The sequence below is a fragment of the Sinohyriopsis cumingii genome, chromosome 13 (genome assembly GCF_028554795.1).
Source record: "Sinohyriopsis cumingii isolate HCF-2022 chromosome 13, ASM2855479v2, whole genome shotgun sequence".
Taxonomy (NCBI): domain Eukaryota; kingdom Metazoa; phylum Mollusca; class Bivalvia; order Unionida; family Unionidae; genus Sinohyriopsis; species Sinohyriopsis cumingii.
In genome coordinates, this window is record NC_142973.1 from 823142 (window position 1) to 850556 (window position 27415).

Below are 27415 nucleotides of genomic sequence, written 5' to 3' on the forward strand. Positions count from 1 at the left end.
TTAACACCAAATTTGCCATGTGTACATCTTGGGTTGTGTAAATAATGACCTTCCTGAGGAATATGGATGTCTGAGGGTCCAAATAAAGTGAATAACTGCCACTCAAAGGTGTGTATAATCAATTCTATATATCTTTTAAAATAGTGCCAGTCATAACTACATTGTATCAGAGACCTTGATTTTTATAAGTGAGATAAGAAAAACAATGCATCATTACAATATGTTTTTATTTTAATAAAGATTCACTTATTTACAAAGAGAAAAAGACAATGTTTCAATTATCAATTTATAATAACTTTAAATTAACAAAAATGCCAAACCTGTACAGTTATTCTTCTCAGTATTTTAGCACCAGTCTCTACTCTGAAGCCTGGCGTACTGTACCCAGCTAATTTGAACTCTGAGTAATTGAAGATATAAAACTAGATATAAGTATACAATGTATTCAATTTATTCTGACAGGAAGAATGATAGAAAGATAAAGAAAAAGTAAGAGACAGCATTGTAGAATATTATCAATAAAATTACAACTACTTGCATGATTTGCAGGAATTTTCAGTTTGATGTAGCAATGGAAAAAATATAGGATTACATGGCACTATTAAAAGGTGTAAATACACTGTGATACATTAAGGTCTTTAAATGAAAAAGTTTGAAGTTAACAACTGTAACAATTATTCTTAAAAAAAACAAATACATTTGTATTAGAAATCACAGCAATCTAAATTAATATATTCCAATGTGGCTATTTCTTACAAATCCCTAGTTTTATTCATCTACTTTCATTACAACAGCTATAATATTACACATTTTTTTTTTCCTTTTGGACTCTCACATAACAATGTCCTATATCAACTTATGTCCAATCAGATAAATCTACAACATGTTTACAGGTAATCAAAAGCCTACTGCTGACCGTGTATGCATGCTAATGTGAAAATACTCAAAGACAAACCTACTGCTAAGTATGGATGCCAAATACGGAAATGCTATTAACACCTATTTATAGCATTGCCTTTCAATATGGACAGTGCAACACAGCTTACCAATCCACTCGCCCAATAACTTAAAACACTTTATCCCACACGCACTTTTCCCTGGCCAGTTTTTCCCCCCGTTATCTGAGGGGCTGAAAGAGTCAATCAATGCTTATTCTTTATTTTTAAGCTTGTACATGTAATGTTTCACTTAGTTACTAAATTTTACTCAATGAATTGATCCATAAATGTATGTCTTAAAAATATTAATTACATGTATTCCAAAAAGTCATTGTAATTTAAAATGTAAGGAAATATGTATGCACATCTACATTCTCTCCCAACCTAAACATCATGGCAATGAGTGTTAGGCATTTAAAAATATTAGTGAACAAGAACAGGGGACTGCAGGAACTATATCCTTAAAGTTGGATATCTGAGGATCAATTCAGCAAAGTCCAAGATCTACTTTGCCACAAATCAAAACTGTCTTCAAATGCTATTTAAAAAACTAAATACAGGATTGTCTCCTGTATTAGTCTGTTTAATTCACTAACATTAACCATAGTGTTAACAGATCTAACCCAAGTCCCTGGAAGGGACTGATGCTCCACTGGCTAAAAATGATTTATTGTAATCCAAGAAATAACTGCTTAACAAGTTTATAACTTTTAAAGGCTGAATGCTGCAACTATTTGTTATTTAAGCAATATAATAATTTTCAAGATGGCCACTGTTGGCCATATTGGATGTAAGATCAGCACCATTTTCATTCAGGACCAACAGACTGGATTAGAAGTTTTTCTGGTGGTAATCCAATCTTGATATGACCATCTATTCAGGAGGAGTTGCAATAACAAAATGTTAAAAGTTTATTGATCAGTCTTAAGCATTATAATAATATCTAACTAAAAAGTAAACATCTGTTTAAGTACAAGCTTTTATATTAAAAAGTTAAAGGTATTCACTATTTTTCGTTTTGTAATGATGATCAACTGTCATCATTACATGTCACTGCATTAAAGAGATAACAGCACATCCATATTAGGCAATCCTACTCAATCTACAGTAGATGTGTCATTGCATGTGAACATGAAATAGATTTTAATCTGATCAGATTTTTGCTGATACAAGGTCAGTGTCGTTCTGATATCTTAAGCAATCAGTGACCATTCAAGGCAAAAGAAATTTAACAGCTTTAAGCTGCAAGACTTGGTTCTACTCAAGAATGAAACTCAGTTTTTTTAGTGCAAGCTGAAACCACGTTTTTTTTTTTCATTTGCAAAATTGTACTCAATTTGACTGCCACTGTACAAGCTCTATAATTATATGGATTACTCTCAATGGTTCAGATGTGGTGTGAGGTGGAAACTAGGATTAAATAAACAATCATGGACTGGCAACCACAACTGGGAATTGCAGACATTCTAAGTTCCAAGAAATCTGATGTGTTTTTGGTCATCTATCTTCCTCTTTAGCATCCTGAAACTAGTACTACCCCATAATACATCCTTAGTCACATAGGCAATTAATTGTACTTTGTTCTTGAATATAAGCATCTGCCTAATTGAGAGCAATTAGTTTTTGACAGTAGTTCCCCAATCAATTATTTCACAAGATTAAGAATGTTCTGTCTTTTCTGGTTTATGACAAAGATGACCAACATTATACAGTACAGGAATTTTTCACTATGATCTTCTTTTTGGATATCAATTTAAATTTTCCTGATTAGTTGTTAGGCAGGATCAATTTTGTAACTCTCACACTTTTTTAAGAATCTGGAAATGTTTGGAATTGAACCCTGTAAGTTGCAATGCATGTCCATCATTGAGAGAGGGTCCAATTCCCCAACCTACCATACACTAGAACTTTCAAACTTAAAGTGCTGCAGGCCCAAAGGTTTTGTTCTAGTTTCTGAGGTCACAGGAAAAGATGGATTTGCAATGAGAATCTGCAAATTTTAGTTTAAGTCCTGCTAAGTATCTTAGCAACTGATGCTGAATTAAAGTTTTAAAATTTATGACAAGCATAATCCAGCTCATGTTCCTAAATCAAATGAAAAAACTAAAATGCTGCAAAGCAATATAATTTCAAAATCTTTTGCAAGATCCCAATATCATCTGGAATATTTTAAGTGCAAAATCAACTGTTTTGAATTTTTTGCAGCAAAACTGAATTAAACTAGGGCCTAAGTCAACAACGTCAATGATTAGTTTCTCCAACACTCAAGCAAGAGAAAAAAAGCAGCACTATTTGAAATTAAAAAGATAAGCACAAGCAGAAACATACATGTATATTTTGTATAGCAATTCACATGTACATCTGCAAAGCAATAATTGAGAAACATTATTCTATTGATGAATAAAAGGAATTATAAGAAAACAGAACATATATCCAACATACTCTACATGCATCTGCAAACAAACAACAAAGACTAGAGTACCTTTAAAAAATAATAATTAAAATCTAATTCATGATGCATTGCTCCAAATGCAGTTGCCATATAAATAAATAAAGGCCAGCACATACATGAAAATAAATGCTAACAATCAGTAGTTTATCAGATAATAATGGATTTAATCACAGGCAACTTTCCTCTCCTCTGACGCAAAGCTCATATAAGGGATATCCATTTAGTACGTATGCATGGAGGGGGGAGAGGGATTTAACCCAAATGCATACACTTGCATATTGGGGGGGGGGAGTGTCTACTGATAATATACAGACCCATAGGAAACGGGGCAGAGGGGTGTGTGAAACCTCGATAATAATTTGTCTAATACATAACCTGTTCGACTGGTTCAGTCAGCGTTTGAATTTTAGCAGACACTAGACAAACTTTTTAAAGTTACGCAGCTTATTTCTTTGATGCAGCCAGGAATTCGACGTTGGTGGACTATCTGTTTTATTAAACATGTTAATATTATTAATCCTTGATCGATTCTGCATGGCTTAAATATAGGCCATTCTAAAATTTTGGGGGTGGGGGATGTGTCAAGTGTTTGTATGCAGGTGGGGTGTGTGTAAAAAAGTATACATGTGTACAGGGAGGGGTCAAGCTTTGCCAGAGTTTTGCATGCGTACTAAATGGATGGCCCCTAACATTTCAAAATTCATATACACTTATGGATGTATTAAATACAGTCCTTTCTTGTTAAATATTACAACTGAATACCATAAACAAAACAAGCAATCAGGGTTGTATACGTGATTTGATCATTTCTTTACATAGTTAGAATATCATTCTTTCACAATAAAATAATAAAAAATAGCTTTCACATGTTTACAATAGATAGCATTAATTACCGAAGTGTATTCATCACTACTGGTCTCTTTGTTGAAGTTCCATTTCATTACAACATGATTTGTGTAAGCCATGCAAGTTTAACACATTATGAGTTAGGAAGTTGTCACATAAATGTTACCTGCAGACTCGAGTTGTATTAAATGAGAAGATACCCCACCCCTTATATGTACTCTTTTATAATTTAAATCCAACTGCAAACTTCAACATAAGATCTGCCATTTCATATTGCACCAGCATATCTGGATCTATGCAGTTTGTTAAGAGTGATCAGTAGAACAAATAGACCCTGACCTGCCAACAAAATATACTATAGAAGATGAAAATCAATGTTGTGTGCAGTGAACCAGGTGAGTACAGATGGTATCTAATAAAATTTATGTGAAACCACGTTATGATCAGTTTGAATCAGCCCAAAACTTAGAAAATAAGTGAAATATATTAAGCTGCAATTGAATAACACCACTCAGCCATTTACTGGAATCTAAAAGCATACTAAAGTTACATGCCAGGGTTGTGAATACTCAAGGGGCTGAGCAGTGACTACTAGACATTATTTTTGTAAATCAGCACTCACAATATTATAATGCACAATACAGAAGCTGATTTCACCCAATATTGAGATACAATTTTTTAAATATTACAACTGTTGTTTTAACTGCTTATCATTTTCAAAAAGTGCATAGTGTACAGTTAAATGTTCTTTAATAAATTTTACTGCCAATAACTGGGTCTGCAAGAGTCTTCCGAAACAATCACCATATTAATCTCAATGCAAGGTACAAATGTGTGCCATCATTACAAACATTACATTTGAATGTCATAAAAACCATAAGTTGTCTAAACTAAATGCTAATAATTAAAAGTAAGTAAAAGCAAGTTATGAGAAGCTATAATGAGAGAAATATGGGAAGAAAGAGAAATATGTTTTTGGAAAAGTTCCGAATTTTGAAGATTGGCGTCATATTAACATGTTACATACCATTTATAATAAAAATTAAAATCATGAAATTACAGGTGTATAACTAATATTGTGAAATTCTTAAATAAAGAAAAAGACAAGTTCTGATAAATATATTTTTTTTATATATTTTAAAGCCTGAATTGTTTATTTCCTTATTTCTTCCATTCTATTTTATGCAAGAAGTCACGTGCTTTGCACCTTGAAGGGACATTACTAATTTCCACTAGCTTCAAACCAAACAGAGTAAACGTTCCTATGATGAAGAAATCTAACAAACCTACCAAATCACATATCACCCTCCATTTTAAATCAAGTAAAAAAGACAAACCCCCATTCCCACAAAGTAAAACAGTTGGTATGTATCAATAGTATTCATTATATTACTAATGGTAACAATATCACATAAATTCTAAACATAAAATTGGAAGCATCTAAGTAATTCAACAAAACAAATCATACAATTAAAGCCCATTTTAACAGTCTACACTTCAAGTTATCTGAAACAAATGCCTCATCAAATTAACATGAATGGCACATTATATGGCTATTTCATGTGTAATAGTGCTCCACATAGGCTCTAGGAGGGCATGGTTCACTCAGGAGTTAACTGACCATAAAGTTATGCAATCTTAAACAAAAGTTACTGTGTAGAAAGCATGGAGATAACTGACAAAAACGGTAAGTGGTCTTAAATTTATGTTACTGTGTAGAAACCGCCATGTTCTTATTATTCTTATTAGACTCAACATAACCATGAACTATGGCCATTATAACCCTGAATCTAGAGGTTTCTGCATTACCCAAGTGGATGTTATCCACAAAGATTATTATCAAGGATTTTACTCCAGAAAAAACTTTATCCTGCAAAATCTATTTTCTTTGAGTCACAATGACCATGCCTTTTGTCCTTAAGTGCAAGATGATCACAAACTGTGGTCAAGGTATGAGGCCTACAACTAAAGATATCATGCAAAAACCATTAGTGTTTCTTCAGTTAGTGACATTGGCCTTTTGAGACCCAAATAAATAAGCTTCTTTCTTACCCAATGTGTGAATCATCCACACTGTAGTGAAAGTATCTGTTGAGGACTGAAACTTTTCTGCTGAAACAAGATTTTTCTTTATTACTGACCTTGATCTTTGACCTTCTGACACCAAAATCTTTACCCCAGATGGAAGCCATCTACAAAGTTTGGTCTGGGTATAAGATCATATAATATGAAAGTAACGTTATTGTGCAGAAACAATTCTTCATCTTTCAGCCATGGTGACCATGACCTTTAACCTTTAGACCCAAAAAATAAATAGGCTTCTTCATTAACCCAAGTGCAAGCTATCCACAAAATCCAGTAACTTTTGATGGTGGAGAACAAATATTATTCTGCGGAAACAAAACTGGCAACAGCCAGCCATCATAAACCAATATGCCCCCACTTCAGGCATATAACATTTGAAACTACAAACCATGACAAAGGTTCATTTATTATGAGCTGGTAAATGAATATCGATTTCAGTTAGAAGTATAGCTAATAGCAATGACAGATGTGGGCATTTCAGCAAAAATTGGCTAATTCTGCAAATCAATTTCCACAAGGCATTGTGGGCAAAACTGGAACAATGTTATACTTGTAATAGTCCATCCCTTATATTAATGCATATTTATAAACATAAATCCCTTTAAAGAACTGACACTCTACTACCAGAAAAGAATTTACAAGAATGCAAGATAAAAATGTTTCTTCTTTTTAACTGGCAAGTGTGGAACCATCTGGTAGCCATATTGGCTGTGAGATCTGCAATATGTTTATTTAAAACCAACTGTGCATCATAAGAAGTCTTTTAATGAAAACCCCATGTTGATCTGACTATCCATTCAGAAACAGCATTAACAAGATGGCCATAATGCTGGCCATATTAAATAAAAAATAGCCAGGATGGTGGTAGATGTAAAAGCAGCACTTTTCCAGAAAAACCCCAAGCCAGTATGACCATTCATTCATTCAGAAGGAGTAGCAAGAACAAGATTTTCAACATGACTACCATGGTGGCCATACTGGATGTCAGATTGGTGTTATCAGTTTTATTTAAGACCAACCAGGTATCAAATGAAAATCCCATGCTGATAGTGACATTAAGCCTTTGTTTCATGAGGAAGGCATTGTTTAGATAAAGGAATATCTGAATCGATTTGCCAAGATTTCTTATCTCCCTTTACTCACTAGATTCCAATCATCTTGACAGTGAAACTCAAAGGTGTCACTATGTCAAATTTGAAAGGCAGTTTTTATCATAAGGGTTCAGGGTCGAAGCAATTACTTTGCTGGATGGTGGGAAAATAAGTTTTGTTATTGCAGCAGAAATGGAATTCACCTTTTGTGTGACAGGTTTAGTTAGATATATTCACCTATTTACCTGTGAATTAAACCCATCTCTGAAGAAAAATATTCTTATTTGTGAAGATATTCATCTATTTACCAGTGAATTAAAGCTATCTCTGAAGAAAAGAACTGTTTTTGAGAAGAGATGCGAGTTACATCTGCTTTCTTTAGGGTCAGGGGTCATTCAATGATACAACGATACTTTCTTTTCATGCTAACCCTGCTGGGCCTGGAAGAGTGGAACCCAATTCTGCTTGCCTGTAGTCTACTCTGTGGTACTTAATCACTGCTGTAACTTTATTTTAAATTCCTTATGTCTTGGCATGTTTTTACATTTTTCCATGTTGAATAAAAAAAAATTCCATAAACTAAACTAATATTTATATAAATGAGAAAGAGAATACATGAAACTGCATCTTCATAATTGCTACCCAATGCACTACAAAAAAAACCTTAAAAACTAAGGGAATAAAATGGTTCTATGCTTGGAAGAAATATGGTTAGTCTATAAAAAAAGATATTGCAAAAAATTACATGAATTATGTAGTTTTTAAATACAATACAAAAAAATGCAGTCACACTGTTAAAAATGCACAACTAAACTAATGTCATCCCCATCTTAAATCTGAATTCTTGTTGTGATGAAACAATCAAAGTAAAATGAACCTTAACAAACATGCTCTTGATCTTGATAAATAATTTGTATCAATTTAGTACCACAATTTATTTATGCAAAACAACTACAAAGGTAACTGTGTGCATTTCTTTTCTTTGTCTGGTACTTTCTGTTGCAGTGTGCATCTTGTAATTTATATTTTGTTCACAAGCTGTACCAAATTGGGTGCAGTGTTTGTGCATTTTTTGTTTAAAGAATTTCACCTCCACCCATACCCCAAATAGCTTTATCAATTCAGCCAAAATCTGAATAGGAATATAGAGTCCAAATAATAACCAAAATATTTCCTGGTAATTAAGATATCTAAAGATCTAAAGCATGAAGACTGAAGTATTATTGTTTGTTTTACCAAAGCAACATACACACATCTGTGTTTATCTTTGCTTTAGTTTAAATCCCTACATAGCCACAGAATTCCATAACGAAATTTACAATTTGAACCAACCTAGAAAATTAAATCACTAGTAGAAATAATCAACTCAATAACAGGATGAAAAATGTTTCTGTAACAAGAACTTCACAAAACAACTGTGCATATTTTCATGTATAATATGGCGTGGTAAATTCATATGTGTAATTAAATCCAATAAGGATTAACAGAAAATGCAGGTACAAATGAGCATGGTTTAATGATTTCAAGGTTACTTGGTTTTACTTGCCTTAAGAATACATGGGGATACCACAGAAAAATGAGACAAATGTTACCATTGTACTGGCCAATTTTATAACTTTAATATTAAACTGCATCTGTCAATGCCATGGAAATCAATGGCAAACAATGCTGGTTTAATAGAATAGGTGTACATATACACTAACATGTACAATTCAAAACTACATCTGCCTATCACGTAACAAAATCACCATCTCCTTGGCCTGTCTGATTGGTATCTCACTCTTGTAAATACTGAAAAGGTTCCCTGTGGATTTGGTTTCCTCATCCTTTCTCTAATAGTTTCTTGAGGTCTTCAAAAATCTGTCAAAAACAGAAAACGGCAGCAGTTAGATAATGTCAATTTGATTGATAAATTCTTTAAATTAAAGTGGCATGCGCATGATTGTGCATGTGCCACTGGTTAATGCCTGCAAGGCAGGCTGATATTTTTCCTGGGGGATGGACTCAGAGCCACAACCCCCAGGGATTAATGCACAATGCACTCAGGGAGTGCTGCTAATTAAGCTGTCATGTAGCGGAAAAGGTTGTTCCATGCTACCTGAATGAAGGCTGTCATAAATGGGAATAGGCCCAACACACACTCATGTTTCAGTCTGCCTCCATCAATTTGGGTATATGAGTGGGAGTAGTACCAGCACTCACTCATGTATTATGTTGCAGAAGTTTTCACTTTGATGTTTAGCTTATGTGCGCATTGCATACTTAATTATTTGGTGTCCGGCAGAGGCATGGGAGGATGTAGGACATCCAGGGTGTTGGCCTAAACTTTGCGCCTTGCATGAATTTTGAATTTTGAAGCATTGCCAAAAAAAATTCTGATAATTATTGGAATTTTAAAAAAACTGCTGTTCTGTATTAGTTGTTATGGGTGATACCTTGGATGACAGCCATTTTTGCTATTTAGGTTTTTGTTTTGTCACCTTGTGTGACTGGACCTGATGATCCTGGGCTTAGACCACCTTATATGAGCTAAGGTTTTGGGGTTTTACATAACCTATTTGTTGTTATTTTTGGTTGGCCCTGATGGTCTTGGGTGTTCGGACCACTTTATAACTTTAGGTTTTGGGGTCAAGTAATTTTCATAGTGAGGTGGCTGTCATCTTTGGTAGAAAGCTGTTAGTATGGAAAGTGTTTTTTTAAGGAGTTAGTTAGCAGGCTAAATGAATGACTGGGAATAAGAGAGGGGGAGTTTGAGGAATTTTTTTTATAGCTAGGGTTTATGTTTTGGCGTGTTTGTCATTTGTGACATTATCAAAGATACCCGTTCCTCAGTTAAATTTTGTTTTGTTGCAATGTTATGGGTTTTGGTTTTTGATTAAGCATAGATTTTATTTCTATTAGGTCGTTTTCCTATTTAGAGGTGGGTATCTTTACTGTGTTTACAGGTCACATGTGACATATCAAAGACACCCATTCCTCAGCTAGTTAATTTATTTATTTTTGCTGTTCTGGGTTGAATGTTATATTTTTTCTTTGAGCCCCGTTTTGTGTAGGAATTTTAAGATATTTTCATAAGTTATGTTTATGTTGGGGTTGATATTATCTATGATTATTGGGTATGTAATAGGGGATCCAATCTTATTTTGAGCCTTTTGGAATTTGATTCTTGCCATCTGCTGCTTAGTGCAGCTACTGAATACATGATGGAGTTCCTCTATGGTATGGCAATGGTAGCAGTGTATATTTGCGGGTTTAGGTCCTAAATGTTTACCAAAACTGCTAATTTTGTTTTGCCTGTCATAATACGAATAATGATTTTTTTGGTCCGAGCAGTTAACTTTAGGTGGTTTGATGGACCTGTTAACTTCCTTTAGGGTGGAATATAGTTTCCCACCTTTGGGGGTAGCATTCCAGTTTTCCTGCCATATTGGTTGATGTAGTGTCTAGCAAAACCTTGGCCTTCTATTAGATAACGTGAGGACTTGAATCAAGGCAGTGCTTCACTATTCCAAAATGACTCAGTTCTTAAATGTTTAGTTTTCCAAAGCTTCCTGATGTATATTTTATTTCAATAGCCACAGAGAAATTCTTAGGCATTCCAGTAGAGCTTAATTTTTCTTTTACAATAATGTTGACACTGTAATTAGAGATTCTGAAATCTTTACTTTTATATACCTTTTAAAGCCTACATTTACATTTTTATCTTTTATCCTTCACCTTACTGGAATAAATGTTCACTTTCATTCACTAATGCTAATTTTCTGATACATTTTTGCAGCTTTTTTCACCATAACCATTTACACTACTTAACTTTTAACTTAGTACTACACCGTCTCTTTTGTGCTGATGTGCCATTACCCATCCCCATCACAAACACTCACTGAAACCAAGCATTCATCAGGGAAATAAAATTTCAAAAGTTCAAAGTCCATTTAAACAAACTGCCCAGGGAACATCTATTTAGTTTGGATATACATGCATTTTTCATTTATGATTGTTTGTTGTTGTTGTTGTAGGGTTTAACGCCATTTTTCAGCACATGATAGGCTATACATGGCGGCCAGTATTAATGGTGGAGGAAGAACCCGGGAAATCCCCGGAAAGAACCACTGACCCTTGAGAATCTACTGGCAAGCTTTCTCACATACCCGTATTGGCAGAATCCATATGATTGTATGCAATATTAGGTAATCTGCAACTGCATCAAAAGTAGGACAGATATGATACTGAACCAATCACTGAAATTATTCCACATGGCATCATCATCATTCAAAGTCGACTTCCTTCTATTCTGAGAAAAGCCTTTGGCAACCTTGCTGAAAAACTGGTCCTAGTGAAGGATTGTTTCATATGAGTCAGGTGTGAAGGTGTAAAATTTATGGAGTTTTGTGTGGGTGGATCCCTCTCTGCTGAGACAGTAGATTTCTCAGTTGCTATTCCCTGGGGTCATTGACCAGCATTTGAAGATCACTGGAGCACAACTGCTGAGGACAAAGGGGAGCTATCAGGATGAGACATGACTTGGAAGACTTGACTTTGTAAAGAATCTGATGGATTATTCTTAAAGAAAATTAAAAAGAAGCTTGTTGTTCAGCCTCATTGTGAACATGTCTAACTTCGGCTTTCATCATGGACAACAAAGTGTCTCCGCTACCAACTGGTACTCAGACCATCCCACAAAGACTGCTCACCCTTGTCTAGAATAGCTGTCTGCCAGAATATTCCTCCTGCCTTGAATGCTATGACTCTGAGAGTGATCTCCTCTGAAGCTGTCATGGAGGAGGTTCCAGACTTCCAAGTACAGAGGTAAATGAGGTATACTAGAAGAGACATGTGGTAGATAGTGAACATGATGCAGTGATGCTTTAATGTATGTGTAACCTTGAAGTGCTAAAAAAACAACCTACTCCTCAGGCTTTAGGTCAGCACCCCAGCCTGGTGCTGGTGTAAAAGGAAGGAGTGAGGTTATAGTGCAGGAACTGGAACTTTGATAGGAAACCTTTCCTGATTCTTCCATCGACTCAGATGCTGACGCAATCTGAATCCTAAGGGGATCTGAGTGGATAGGGGACCCTTGGGAATTCTCCAGTTTGCTGAAGCATGAACAAGAAGGAATAAGTCTGCTGTCACAGAACTTGTGGGGGGGAGCAGGGGAGAGAGAGAGAGACGGGAGAGAAAGACTGTTTCCAAAGGGACTGATTGTAAATAGAAATGATCCCTCTCCTGAGACTGGTGGTTACAACCATTTGCCTGGTCCAAAGACTAGTGTATCTTGCCTGGTGTCCACTGCTAGTGATCAGTGACCAGAGACAAAGAATGGAAGATCAGTACCAATCAGCAAATCTTTTGAGTAGCACCTGGTGTCAGGCACAGAATGACTGTCACTATGGACATTTACCTGGTGCCAGATACCAACTGACAGTCTGTTTGTTACATGACATATCCCAGTGACGGGTCCCTGGAACCTTGTGACTGTCACTTGACACACTACCTGATGCCTGGTTCTCAGTGCCTGGTTGACTGGATATATGATTTAGTCTTTATTGGGTAGTCTCTTTTTGGGGAAGCTGATGAAGGAAATCTTAATTTTAAACTCGGGTCTGCTTGAGCAAGAAGATTATGTTTCCCTTGTGTCAGGAAGGCAGGACTTGCTACTGGGTGCTGACAACTTCCTTCCATTGGTATGTGTTGAGGATCATTTCCTTGTAGGAGCTGGCTACTTTCTTTCATGTGTCAGTGATAACATGTTGTGGAATCAGGCAACTTTCTTACTACAGTAGCTGGTGACTTCATGAAACGGGAAAGTGCTGTAGAACATTTTGTGAATGAAGGGGGCCTTTCCAGTGACAAAGATGAACACCCAGGTCCTTTCCTCATGGCCCTAAAGGCATGTCAACTTTTTCCACAAATTCCACACCTTTTCTAGCCAAAGAAACATCCAGGAGACCCAAACAGTACACACCAATTTCACACCATGCACACAGGACACACAAATTTCACACCATGCACACATGACACACCACACCATGCACATTACTGAATACTTAAAGAAGATACAAGAAATAACACTTTGAACAACAAGAAGTACAAGAAGTGGGTAGGAAATACCTTAACAACAGTTACTGTGATGAAAAATAAAGAAGCACCACTAAACTAGCAAGTACTAAAACCTCTAAAACCGGCCACAGATACATGAAAATAAAACCCCTAAAACTGGCCACAGATACATGAAAATAAAACCCCTAAAACTGGCCACAGATACATAAAAATAAAACCCCTTAAAACTGGCCACAGATACATGAAAATAAAACCCCTAAAACTGGCCACAGATATATGAAAATAAAACCCCTAGAACTGGCCACAGATACATGAAAATAAAACCCCTAAAACTGGCCACAGATACATGAAAATAAAAACCCTTAAAACTGGCCACAGATACATGAAAATAAAAACCCTTAAAACTGGGAACAGATACATGAAAATAAAAACCCTAAAACGGGCCACAGATACATGAAAATAAAACCCCTAAAAATGGCCACAGATACATGAAAATTAAACCACTAAAAATGGCCACAGATACATGAAAATAAAACCCCTAAAAATGGCCACAGATACATGAAAATAAAAACCCTAAAACTGGCAACAGATACATGAAAATTAAGCAGTCTTTTCTTGTCAGAAGTGGACTAAAAAGGTATTATTAGATAACAGTTTTTATTCTAGGCTCCAATTATTAAATGAAGGAGGGAATAATCTCTGTGGACTTGGGACAAGCACTAAGATACATCAATGCAATAATAGCAGGTAATCTATTACTGGTATTAACGTATGCTCTATTTACTTCCTACCAAATCCAAAGAAAACATCATACTCCATGCTGCTTCTATTTTCAACACAAAAGCTGTTAAAATAAGGTGGTATCCACCTCACACAACTTGTGTTAAACATTTTTCAAATTATGTGCATGCATAAATTTATGTTCCCAAGTTAAATGGAAAGCCTGAATTGATAGTCAAGCAAGTATTAGGCTCTGGTTTCCTGTGCCCCAATGCAGGCTTTGAGATGCAGATTAGGTCTGAACAGAGTTTAGTATGTATTAGGCTTTGATTTCCTGTGCCCCAAATGCAGGTTTGGGGATGCAGATTAGGCCTGAATAGAGAGTCAAGTATTAGGCTTTGACTTCCTGTGCCCCAATGCAAGCTTCAGGATGCAGATTAGGCCTGAACAGAGAGTCAAGTATTAGGCTTTGATTTCCTGTGCCCTAATGCAGGCTTCAGGATGCAGATTAGGCCTGAACAGAGAGTCAAGTATTAGGCTTTGATTTCCTGTGCCCCAATGCAGGCTTCAGGATGCAGATTAGGCCTGAATAGAGAGTCAAGTATTAGGCTTTGATTTCCTGTGCCCCAATGCAGGCTTCAGGATGCAGATTAGGCCTGAACAGAGAGTCAAGTATTAGGCTTTGATTTCCTGTGCCCCAATGCAGGCTTCAGGATGCAGATTAGGCCTGAATAAAGAGTCAAGTATTAGGCTTTGATTTCCTGTGCCCCAATGCAGGCTTCAGGATGCAGATTAGGCCTGAACAGAGAGTCAAGTATTAGGCTTTGATTTCCTGTGCCCCAATGCAGGCTTCAGGATGCAGATTAGGCCTGAAAAGGGAGTCAAGTATTAGGCTTTAATTTCCTGTGCCCCAATGCAGGCTTCGGGATGCAGATTAGGCCTGAATAGAGTTAATTATGTATTAGGCTTTGATTTACTGTGCAGTCTTGGCGATGATGAGTCATGCCCATGTGCATATTCACAGAGGTAATCAATGAAACAAACTAGGTGGCTCAGTGGTTTGTGTGCCAAACATGTACTGCAGTGTTATTTCCTGTTTTTAGGCACAAAGTACTTTATTAGGTGGTGCACATCAATGAAAAGCCTAAAAATTTAATCTACATGAAATAAGCATTTAAAGATTATTTGTTTAAGCTTTTGTTGAGATCAGTCTGTATAAAGAAAATTGTACAAGAAAAATAATGATTTTTCCCGAGACATTTGTGATACCTTCAGTGATGCTACCAGGAATTAGCTCCCACTCAACTTAAAAAAACGTGGTGAAGGTGGGGGAGTCAGGAAAGTTACAGGGTGGTAAAATCTTTCCCATAACATCTGTATATGTGCTTTTCCTTTTTTGCTTCCATGTATCCAGTGCTTTTTTGAAATTTAAATCTTTATACAAACCACCCTGCAGCTGTATTAACATTATTCTGTTGACATTTTAAATGTTAATCTGTTTATTATTGCAGTGTGAATGTAAGTCTGTGCATTGAACTTTCTGTGGTTTTGACTAGCTTTTCTAACTTTAACATGGTCACAACCTCTGAAATTTGTACTCAGATTTTGTTTGTTCTTGTTTTTTTTATATCTTGCAATGCGAGTCCTAACAGATTCAGATCTTAAAAAACTGTTCTCATTTCTGCTTGTCAATCAGGGGTGCCTTGAGATCTGTCTGAAATATTAACATGTTGTTAATGACACGTTCTGTATCCTCATCCAAGCCATAAGTACCCAAAGAGTGAACAATCACTTAACATCTTATAAACAGGATCCTCTTGAACACACCTGGATGGATTCCTGGTCATGTACAGTTCGGCAATGTGAAAGACACTGCAAATTTTTATTTGCAGGAGATCAGCTTTCAATAAGCGAGTTGTTACAAAAAGTTAATTTCAAACTACATGACTAACAGATGAATCTGCACAATTAGTACACATGCATGACCTGGCAGCATGACTCTAATGTTTTGCACAGAATGAAAGGAAAGAAGGAAAGAAGATAATGATTATATTTACCTGTAGCACCCATGCTCTGTTCTGTAAGCACTGATCTAAAATTGTGGCATTGTCACTGTTCTCCTGACTATCTTTCAAAATGTTTATCTGAATAGAAAACAAAATCTTCATGTAAATTCTATGATGGTTTGATATGAATGCCATCTGGACAACTGTAGATTATTGGTGTTGGGAACTTCATGTAAAATCTGACAATTGTAGATTACTGGTGTTGGAAACTTCATGTAAAATCTGACAACTGTAGATTACTGGCACTGGGAACTTCATGTAAAATGTGACAATTGTAGATTACTACAATTGGGAACTTCATGTAAAATGTGACAAATGTAGATTACTACAATTGGGAACTTCATGTAAAATGTGACAATTGTAGATTACTACAATTGGGAACTTCATGTAAAATCTGATAGTTTGATATGAATGCCATCTGGACAATTGTAGATTATTGGTGTGGGGAAATTATTAAAATTCGATGGCAACAGCATGCATTGATAAATATTTGATATTAAATTGCTTTGTCAGTATCAAAGCAATGAATGATCCACCGAGAATAAAACTTATTTTGTTCTATTTATCATCCAAAATGTCAATATGTCATCACAAATTAAAAAAACAGCACACACTATTCAAACTGCACATTTTTACTGGCATTTAAGGTATGTAACTACTTAAGTGATTGTTCATTCAGTAGGGACATAATTACATAACTAAGGTAAGTGATCATATGAAAACATGATTGATTTTTATTATTATCAACTAGTAAAAGCAATGATCATCAATCAAATCCATTCAGTGGTAGATATTAAGCATAAAGAAATATGCCTATGCATTAAATGCATTAACACCCACAGCCATTAATAGTTATGATATTTGCTTTTTTTTTGGTTGGCTGCAATGAATAAACTGTTACCGCTCATCCTGTGACAGAGCAACAACATCTATGTGCAAGAATTCAACAGTAGGTTATCTAACTGCATGCTATTCCCATGTGGGGCCCCGAGTGGCCGAGTGGTCTAAAGCGCTCTTCGTTACGGATCACTGCCATCTCACCTCTGTCTGCGGCGGTTCGAGTCTAAGATTCAGCCAATGTGGGCATGTGAGAAAGCCTGCCAGTAGCTTCTCGTGGGTCGGTGGTTCTTTCCGGGGTTTTCTGGGTTCTTCCTCCACCATTAATACTGGCCGCCATGTATAGCCTAACGTGCTGAAAAATGGCGTTAAACCCCACAACAACAACAATTCCCATGTACAGGCAAAGTTGAATACAGTTATTATTGCAACAATACATTCAATCTACATGGCACTCACCATTTTCTGGCAGGGTAATTTTTGAATTTTTTTGGGGGGAGTGAGGTTATTTTCTTTTATTTTAAAATAATTAATTTTATTCTACTAAAAAAAGTGGATATAACAGGTTCTTTTTTTTCAAGTTATTGGACAGAAATTTGTTTACAATAATTATCATATTCTTTTCAAAGAAAGTAAGAAGCATCTGTTCACCTTTGCAAGGCATCGTTTGTACAAGTTATACTTGTAGTGATACAAGTTGTGATATGGCCCCACGTGTTTAGCTGCCGTTTTCCCAATCATGAATTCCTGAAAATAAAAGCAAACAATCAAACCACACAAAACAGCTGCATCATCTGTGTATAAATACCTCACCGTAAGACAAAATCTTTACATTACAAAACGTCTTGTCAGTCAGCGGTCTACTTAAGGACTTGCACATCTTCAACTCTAGAGGTATGTGAGTGATTTATTAATTTCTTGTGTACAAGTTATAACTACTGTACTGTCACATTAATTTTTGTATATTTTCTATGTAGCTTTGGATTACGTAGCACAAGGCAAATATTTTCTATCCTTGTCTGTGACTTGACAAGAGATTTATTTAGCAATATAAAGTTGCATTTTTAAGAAACATTTAGTGCTATAGGATTCTTATCGGGCACAGGTAGGTTCATTTCTGAACCGGTTTATTGTTTTGTAATTATTGTGCCGATAATGTAACCTGTATAGCTTACCGTATATAACCTCATTACGTTTTATCATATATGCCTGTGTCATGCTCAGTACAAGGTGTTAGATGTATTTTCAGCTGACTGAGTCGTAGCTGTAGAGCTGATCGGAGTCGACATGGTACCAGCTGTAGAGCTAACCACAGAAGTTGAGCACAGCAGCTGTAAAGCTGAACCATAGCAGCTGTAGAGCTGAGTGAACAGTGTTACTGATCGAGTAGCAGGTGATCGGGCATTGCTGACCAATCGGTGGGCGCTGATTGCTTGATTGACCAAGGAATTGAATGGTGGTCAGTGAGTACCTGGAATACTGACTGCTTGACTGACCAGTGTGACTGGTAGCCAAGTGTGTAACTCCATACATGTAATCTTTTAGCCATCGGTAATTTGGGGGTTTGTAATATCCAGTGTTTTGGGATTGTAAAGCTATTTCGTATGATATCTGTCCCTTTGATTACAACATTTTACTATTTGAGTAATATACCACATTTGTCACTATTTGAGTGAATTCATTTTTTACTATTTGAGTAAAACACCTCATTCTTTTCATCACATGAAATTACTGTGAACCTTTCACCTTTGTCCTTGCACCGTGTAAGGTCATTCATATTTTCATTTGTTGCATTATTAGGTTCGTATGGATTATGTTAATTTGTCCAATATTTGGACCTTATACACACATATTAATTCTTTTCTCATTCAAGTCATTCATCATTAAACACTGTATCTGTACCACCATCAAAAGTGTTCTCTTATAAATCCGAAATCCAACCTGATTATCTTAACACACAGATGCCTAATAACCTAATTAATATGCACTGATGTGGTTCATGAATGAACTTGTACAAGACCATAAAAACATAAACCTATAACAGGAATTGCATCAACAAGTGTTAAAAAATACAGTCTCTTCAGATTAACTGGAAATTATTAACCAGCACAGCATGGATAATGCATGACCAACTCAAGGTCAAACCATAAACTCATCTGATCTGAATGCAAGGTGAGCCAAGACCATCATTTCAGGTTTGATTTATTAACTTACACCATCTGTTTCTCAGCTAAATTGGTTTCAAATCTGTGTATCAATATTGTTCTGTACTGAGAACACCCTTTCACAGCTCACAGGGATTTTTTTTAACATAAGCTCTGTCCAAGTCCAACTTTCTTGAATTAGCACTGACTACTATGCTAGATTTACTGTTCTTAAATTCTGCATTAGGATTTTAAGTCCATTAAAGCCATAGTCTACTTTTTCAAACAGAGGTAGTTTAATAAAATAAATATCTTAACTATTTAATTTCATTTTTTGATTTTTATTTATAGATTAATTGTAACCTTTATATTTGGGTTACATAGTTTTGTAGCACATGATCCCGCTGGGCTAAATTATGACTAGAAAAGAAACCAAAAATGCACTCTACTTTTAAATTGTTTGGATATTAATTTTACTTGTTTGTCTGCCTTTTTTTACATTTAATCTTGAAATACTGCTGAAATGAGGGGTTGACCATCATGCCGTCTGTTTTTGGTCCATCCAGCAAGTATATCAGATTCGAATTTAACACCATTATTGGGGGGTTCAAAATCACTCACTGGCATATCCCTTAATACTTTCCCAGCTCATATAATCTGATATACTTCCTGACCTTAAAAATAAATTGACTTCATTACTATGATGAGCCGGCATTTGCTAACTAAATCAACATCTTGTGATGAACAACATTGTGAATCGGCCATTTTTGGGTCTTTTGGATAGCCAGTATTATAAACAAGCATTTGTAAAACTTCCTTCATAAAAGGTTCAAACTTCAACACAATGTTTGTTACAGGGCCCAATGCAGACCTGCCAACCCTGACGAGTCCTTCTCAGTAAGGCAGTTGGGTTTTTTCCGTAAGAGTGACCAGTTTTCAGTAAGGTGTAAAAAAAAGTATCAATAACTGCTATTGACGATAAACAATATGTTGAACTGAAAAGTTTGTAAAGTATGCATAGACTTTATTTACCACTAGTACAGTTGCACAAACTCTAGTTCGAAACCCTATGTAGCTCAATGTCTTGTTGCCATCTCTCAGCATGACATAATTCTTGGAAATTCTTTTCCATTTCACATGACAATGGCAATCATATCTCCCACCACAAGACATACCTCTCAGCTTGACATAATTCTTGGAAATTCTTTTCCATTTCACATGACAATGGCAATCATATCTCCCACCACGAGACATACTCAAATTATGTCCAATAAACGTAATTGTGTCCTTTCCAGCTTTTATTCACAAGAATCTGAATACTCCTTTTAATTCTTCTGTGTTGATTATTAACACTTTTCAAGAAACTTATTTTTATTTTTCATCTTAAACATGCATCGCAATCCGGACACCATTTTTTAAAATGCTATAATCAACAGTTTGATCATGCAGACGCTTTGCATGAACAAACAGGTGCAGTTTAAAGTGCCTGGGGTGCAGCTGTATAGTTAGTCTGGTTCCCCGACTATTTTTATCAATACTAAGATGAAACCCGGATCCAAATACAACACGGATGAACCAAGTTTCATGGATTTTTGGCAACGATCATTTTCCGTAGTTTTTGCTAGTATGCTCTAAGTCCGTATCTTAAGGGTAATTTTTGTAAGACTTAGAGCAAAATTGTAAGAGTTGGCAGGTCTGCCAATGTGCCAAAATTTTTTGATTAACAACCATTCACGTTAAGAAGAAACCAGATATGTCAACAGTTATGACAAAATACACATCGTGAGAAGCGCTTCAATATTTTACTATTTCTACAAGTAAATTAAGGGTGAATGGCTCAATAAAGTTGTATAATTTGCAGAGTAAATTTTCATTTGTGCAACCTGAAATTAATTTGCAGGAGTTCTTGTACATTGCCACTTTCGTACAAATTTTGCATGATCGCATGCCTTGGGAGCATCTCTGCTACATGGTATAACTGTATTTACACACAGAAAATCAACATTATTAGAAATGTATGCAATTGCCAATGTGTATATATTTTTTGTCAAGTGGGCAAAATCCCGGCACAGTAATAGGGTATGGGTTAGGTCACTGTAACTTCTGTAATTATACACTGTAATTTCTAATTTATATAAATATCTGTGGCATGGCACACATTAATAATGAGGAAACAAAGATCAAAATAAGTAACATGACTTTACTTTCAAAATTACCATGTTCAGTTGTAAACCAATTTTAGGTGGTAGTACTGACCTGTGATGTGAGGTTGGCTCCCCCTACTGGCAGATCCTCCAATGTATATCTGTTGTAGGGATTGCCAAACAGATGGATGGATTTAATAGCTGGCTGACTAGCAAACTCACAGGCCTGCAAAATAAAATTATACAACTATAAAACATTGTGAACAGATTAATTAAGCTAATTTCTAGTCAAGCAAATAAATTCTTCTGCCTACCCATGTAGCATGCAATATTATTATTACAAATAAAAACTTTTCTTCAGATGATGACCATAATATGTACAAAATTTCAAAGTAATCAATCCAAAACTGTCCCAAACTTTGTATTGATAAGATTGTGAGATGGACAGAGTAACAGATGGAGACAAGGGATATAACCCCATTCTATGAAGCAAGGTGCATAAAGACTGTTTAATAGTGAATGATCAATTATGCCCAGATTATACTTTTCAATACTGTTTGTTGGTGCATTAAGGCACTACACTAACAAGTTCAGTGAACACTGTACAAAGCAGCACATTATACAAGAGAAATGATGTGATCCCAAATATAATCTGTTTTAGGGTTGTTCCTGAAGAGCATTGTTGTTATGGAGGGTGGGGGCATGGTGGAAGGCATGTTTGATACAAACTACCATCCATTACCCTTTTATAGAGTATTTCAATACAAAGCCTTTACAAACACTCTGTATTACTCCCACTATCCAAATAAAATTAAACGAAGCTTATTTCTGCATGCCCCTCCCCCAATCTTGCAAAGTCTCTAACAAAACCTGGTCAACTGAATTGGTATATTTGGTTCGGTATATAAGTATCAGAACTATTAATATCACAGACCCAGATTTGTCAATGCACAGAGTGTTGGCAGATCTTGGTATATGAGTGAAATCATATATCATGCATACAGTGTGTGTGTGTGATTTTGATATTTAGTGTAGCTTTACCAATTTTTTCAGTCATAGTGCTATGATGTCTTCCGAGTGACAATTTATAGATATATCATGCATACACAATACCTGGCAGGATTGTTTGAGGTTTGGTCTGTCCAGTTCCCTAATATGAGGTCTGGCTTGTAGACATTCCTGTAGAGAACACATACATGTTATTATATGAATAAGACAATAATCACAGTTTTAAACAACAGTATTGTAAATAGCACGTTACATACCCGCCATGTGTTTAAAAGTCCTTTATAAAGGTGCTAGTAGTGCATTTTGGACTCAATGACACTGACCTTTATTCAGGGTATGCAGTCTTCAACAAAACTTACCCTTCAGAAACTATTGCTTTCTTATTAGGCTTACCCTGCCATGCCATTCAACTCTTAGACCCCAAAATATAAAGGTTTCTTTACTATAATAAGTAGAAGTAATCCATAAAGTTTGGTCGAGGAACTTACCCCCAGAATAAAAGATTTTTTCCAAAACATTTTTTTTAAGTTACAAAGACCATGACCTAAGTACTCCAAAATCAACAGGCCTCTTCCACATTTTAAAGGCAAGCCCTTCACAAAACTTTGGTCAAGGTATGTGGTCAAGAACTAAAGTTGTTATGCAAACATGTTTTGTTTTCTTTCAGTCAGTGACCTTGACCTTTGGACTCCAAAATCAACAGGCTATCCAGAAACTTTAGTGAAGATGTACAGTTGAGAACTTAAAATTTTTGTACAGAAACCACAGGTTTCTTCAACAGTAACCCTGACCTTTGGACCACACTTTACTCCAAGTGCAATCTATCCACAAAGTTTAGTCCAAGTCTGTGAAGTGGAACTTAAGTTATTGTGCAGAAACCTGTTCTTTAAGACACAGAAAGCTGTGGTGTTTAAGTGGTCAAAATGTTGGTTTCATACCCAGAAATGTGTGGGTTTCGTTTCCATGACTGGATTGACAACTGTGACATGAGTTTGGGCAAGGCACTTAACCCAGCATCCCCTAGGAATGATATAACCTTAAAAAGGTTCTGTAAAACATCAGATCAAAAATTTTGCAGTTATAGTGACCTTGAGCTTTCATGTTTGATCCTAAAATTGATAGGCATCTTTATTACCCTCCACAAGTTTGGTCACTGCATGTGATCTAATGTCACTGTGGAAACCGTATCTACTTTCAGTCATGGAACTGGATCAAAGACCTTTGTTCCCCAAAGTGAAATTCTTCTGTTCTTCATCACCAAATAACAGTTTTTACAAAGCTTAGCAACAGCAGATGGGGAAAACATAAATTATTCCACAGAAATGAACAAAGGGATCAAATGGATGAACATGTGGATCAGTGTCCTAGAATGAACTGCTCCACTTTATTGTACAATAAATGTAGCTGATATTATTTTAATACAATATATTGACAATTCTATTAAAATTGACAATATCAATTTTTTAGCAAAGAAAACAGTTGCTAAATTAAAAGGTGACAACACGAATCAGCAAAACTTATATTTTATATCACACAGAAAGAATCCAAAGGTTAACAGTTAATTTGTCTTTCAATTTTTATCAGTACATCAAGTTCTAGCTATCTTTGTTATCATACTCAAACTGAGCCAAACAATATGTAGAAACTGTGGGATGAGTAGTGGGTAGGTATGTCAAGACTAAGACTTATGTGGTACAAAGTTAGGGTGTTATCACTGTATTTGTGAAAACTATGAAACAGATTCCAACTTGCCTTGAACTTTGTCCTCCATCTGACCTTTGACTCAATTTCCTCCAACCTTTGTTCAATATACTGGTCAATCTTCTTTACAGGAGCCAGGTAAAACAAATCTGAAATGTTCATAAAAAGACACATACTAAGAATTTCAAGCATACCTGATATCACACTGCTCAAAAGAAGTTAAGGTCTGGGCTTGTTAATTCTCCTTCCATAAGAGTTTGCTGTCAGAACAGATACAGATGATAAAAGGCTGATCAAAGATTTGCTGTAAACTGTGGCCTTGACCCCATGGTCAAAATGTTGATTGAGAATGAATTGTCCTAGTTATATAATGATTCATTCCATGTATGAAGAAAATCAATCATGGGGTTTAGAAAATGTAAGCAAATGAAAACACCTAAAATGCATAAGTTTTGCTTAACCTGGACTCCAGAATCAATTTTATGATGATTCATCTCAATTATGATGGAAATCCATCAAGATGCATGTGTGTGTGTGTGTTTGTGATTTGTCTTTTTAACGTAGCTTTAACAATTTTTCAGTCATATCGCTACGATGTCTGCAGTGTGGCAGTTTATAGTGATGTCTAGCACTGGGGCATCATGCCGCAGACATGTAGCATGATGTCCCACCCAGTCACATTATCCTGACACCAGGCAGACCAGTCCTAACACTAACCTCTTAATGCTGAGCGCCAAGCAAAGAAGCAGTTAGTACCATTTTTGCAAGTCGTTTGGTATGGCTTGGCCGGGTATCGAACAAACAACTTCCCGCATCTGACCACTAGGCCACTGGAGTGGTATCACTAATTTAGTAACAGGTACTTTAATGAGCAATGAGCGAGTTGGAATATTTTAACTGCTTGGGCACATCCAACTACAGAGATCTGTAAATTACATTTTTTTTTTGTTGGACACCATTTGCAGCAAAACAAGTTTATAAGCCTTAATTTATTTATTGGTAAGCAATATATTTAGTTAATTTTTTTGTGTTATTCAGAATGGAAAGGTCAGTAGACTGATGTGACTAGACTGTCTCCTTTAGACTGCTGTGACTAAACTGTCTCCTCTTTAGACTGCTCTGAATTGACTGTCTCCTCTTTAGACTGCTGTGACTAGACTGTCTCTTCTTTAGATTATGCAATAAAATGATCTTATTTATACTAGTAGAAATGTGCTAAAACTTAAATTGTGTGTTCACATAAATAAGCAAATGTGCATCAAGTCATGCACATTATTTTTCATCAGATGTAGTTATGGAGGGAGGGTAACACTGATTTTAATTATGTTATACTTACCTGCTACTACTGCATTGCCAACTCTTTATCTTTTGCTAGTCTCTAGGAAAAGGTGAACATTCAATACTCTAATTAGTAAAAAAAAAAAACAACAACAAAAAAAACGATCCTACTCTAATTCCTTACTTATTTCCATCATTCAGTATGATGGCCTTCTTTGACTTGGCCAAAAATGAAAGGACATCTTAACAGGAAGGGAGGATGGAAGTAGGCAATAACAGCGAGGAATTATAGCATTATTACAATTATTTAAATCCCTCCAAAAATTACATCTTAATAATGGCTGACTGCCAACAGATGAACTGTCAGAGTGGACATGCCATTGGTTGTAGTACGGTGCTCTCCTGCAGACTGGAGGATGACCTGACAACCTGTTAGGTAGACACAACTGGACCTACTATGTAAATGGTTTTGCTCTGGTATGAAATTGATCAAAGGTAGAATAAAGAGAAGGTGAACAAGGTAGCCAGAAGGCATCCTTCATATGATTCAGTGTAGAAGGATTAGGAAAGGGCTAAAATGCAGTAATTGATCTATCCTCATTCAACTACGAGTCAAAAGAAAGAAAGATCTCTCGAGATGAGTGGTTGATAAGCAAAATAGTGATTATCAAGATACATTTCAGAGGGAGAAAGAGATGGTTCTGAACATTTCACTTCCTTTCTGATTGAAATAGAAATGTAATGCCCAAACAAGACAACAAAACATTTTTTGTCCTCTGCAGCACAGATGTGACTGAGATTGTGATTTCAATAGGATCAGAGACTAATGAAGGTGGTTTGTTCTTGGCAAGAAACCTAGATTTGCAGTGTGGCAGTTTATAGTGATGCCCACTGGGGCATCGTGTTGCTGACATGTAGCATCATGTCCCACCGAGTCACATTATCCTGAGGCAGCTGTTAGTACCAATTTTATAAGTCTTTGATATTACTTGGCTGGGGTTCAAACCTGCAACCTCCCGTATCAGAAGCAGACACTCTAACCACATGGCCACCGGAACAGTCACAAAATTTAGCATGTATGTATATATGAATCAGCACTTACCAGCACCTCAGCATCGAATATGCAAAATGGGACCAATTAAAAGTTTTAAAAAGCTAAAACGGAAGGCTAGCACAAATTTTTCAGGAAAATCAATCATTCCAAGTATATGCAAACATTAAGCATAACAAGATAATAAAATGTAAAAATGTTACAATTAAGCAGAAGGTATATAAGTAAGTCATACTTTCTGATTCCCTAATTGCACACAAAAATCCCGGCTCAAGCGCCTGACTAAGGAAGACTTGAAGGTACACATTGAACAAATCCACCAGGGGATCCTCTTCATAAGCTGTTTCTAAACTGAAAAATAAAATATAATATCATTTACATTAATGCAATTAAAATTTGCATAAAAGCCTACCTACATTTTTTGTGCTTGCAAGTTTACAACTGGGGCCTGGATAGTGTATTCCCTTAGAAGTCGAATCAAACTGCAAACAACAAAGATCCTGACCTGCTGTAGCATAATGTGCCTGCACTGACATTATGAATGCTGACAGAAACAGCAGGCTATGTGTTTTCCTTACTTCTAAGTATTTCTTTACTTATGAGTGGCTACTTTGGGCAGCAATGCCCATTCTTGCAATATTGATGTTTGTCTTGCACACTACACAAAGTGTTGTGTTTCAAGGTTGCATCTTTTCTCACTTGATGAAGTTTTTGTCCAGCAGTCAATTATTGCTGAACATGCACTTTATAGGCATTCTGCTATGATCTCTTGTTAAAAAGACTGTTGTTAAAGAACTATCTTTGGTTAGTGGAAAAACAATGTAAAGTGAAAGAGTGAGCATGCATTACTAACATCAAGTGAAAGGGACTCTGTGCTCAGTGTCTGATTACTTCTCTTTTATTTAGATAAAGGCATAATGACTAGCTGACGACAGAAGAATGAAACTGAACTTCTAATCCTCACACAACATAAAATAAATTACTCAAAGCAATTATT

The 27415-nt window shown here is 35.9% G+C and overlaps 1 protein-coding gene across 1 annotated transcript in view; it reads right to left on the reverse strand.

The window, feature by feature from the left end:
• Positions 1-210: 210 nt before the first annotated feature.
• LOC149784834 (uncharacterized) overlaps positions 211-27415 on the reverse strand; it is a 91855-nt gene continuing 64650 nt past the window's right edge. The window contains exons 9-15 of the mRNA XM_089978394.1: positions 26654-26769; positions 24141-24238; positions 22494-22559; positions 21493-21606; positions 17744-17839; positions 16247-16333; positions 211-9272 (exon numbers count right to left, since the gene is read on the reverse strand). Coding sequence (XP_089834520.1) covers positions 9234-9272; positions 16247-16333; positions 17744-17839; positions 21493-21606; positions 22494-22559; positions 24141-24238; positions 26654-26769 — 616 coding nt within the window. The 3' untranslated portion in view covers positions 211-9233. The remainder of the gene's footprint in view (positions 9273-16246; positions 16334-17743; positions 17840-21492; positions 21607-22493; positions 22560-24140; positions 24239-26653; positions 26770-27415) is intronic.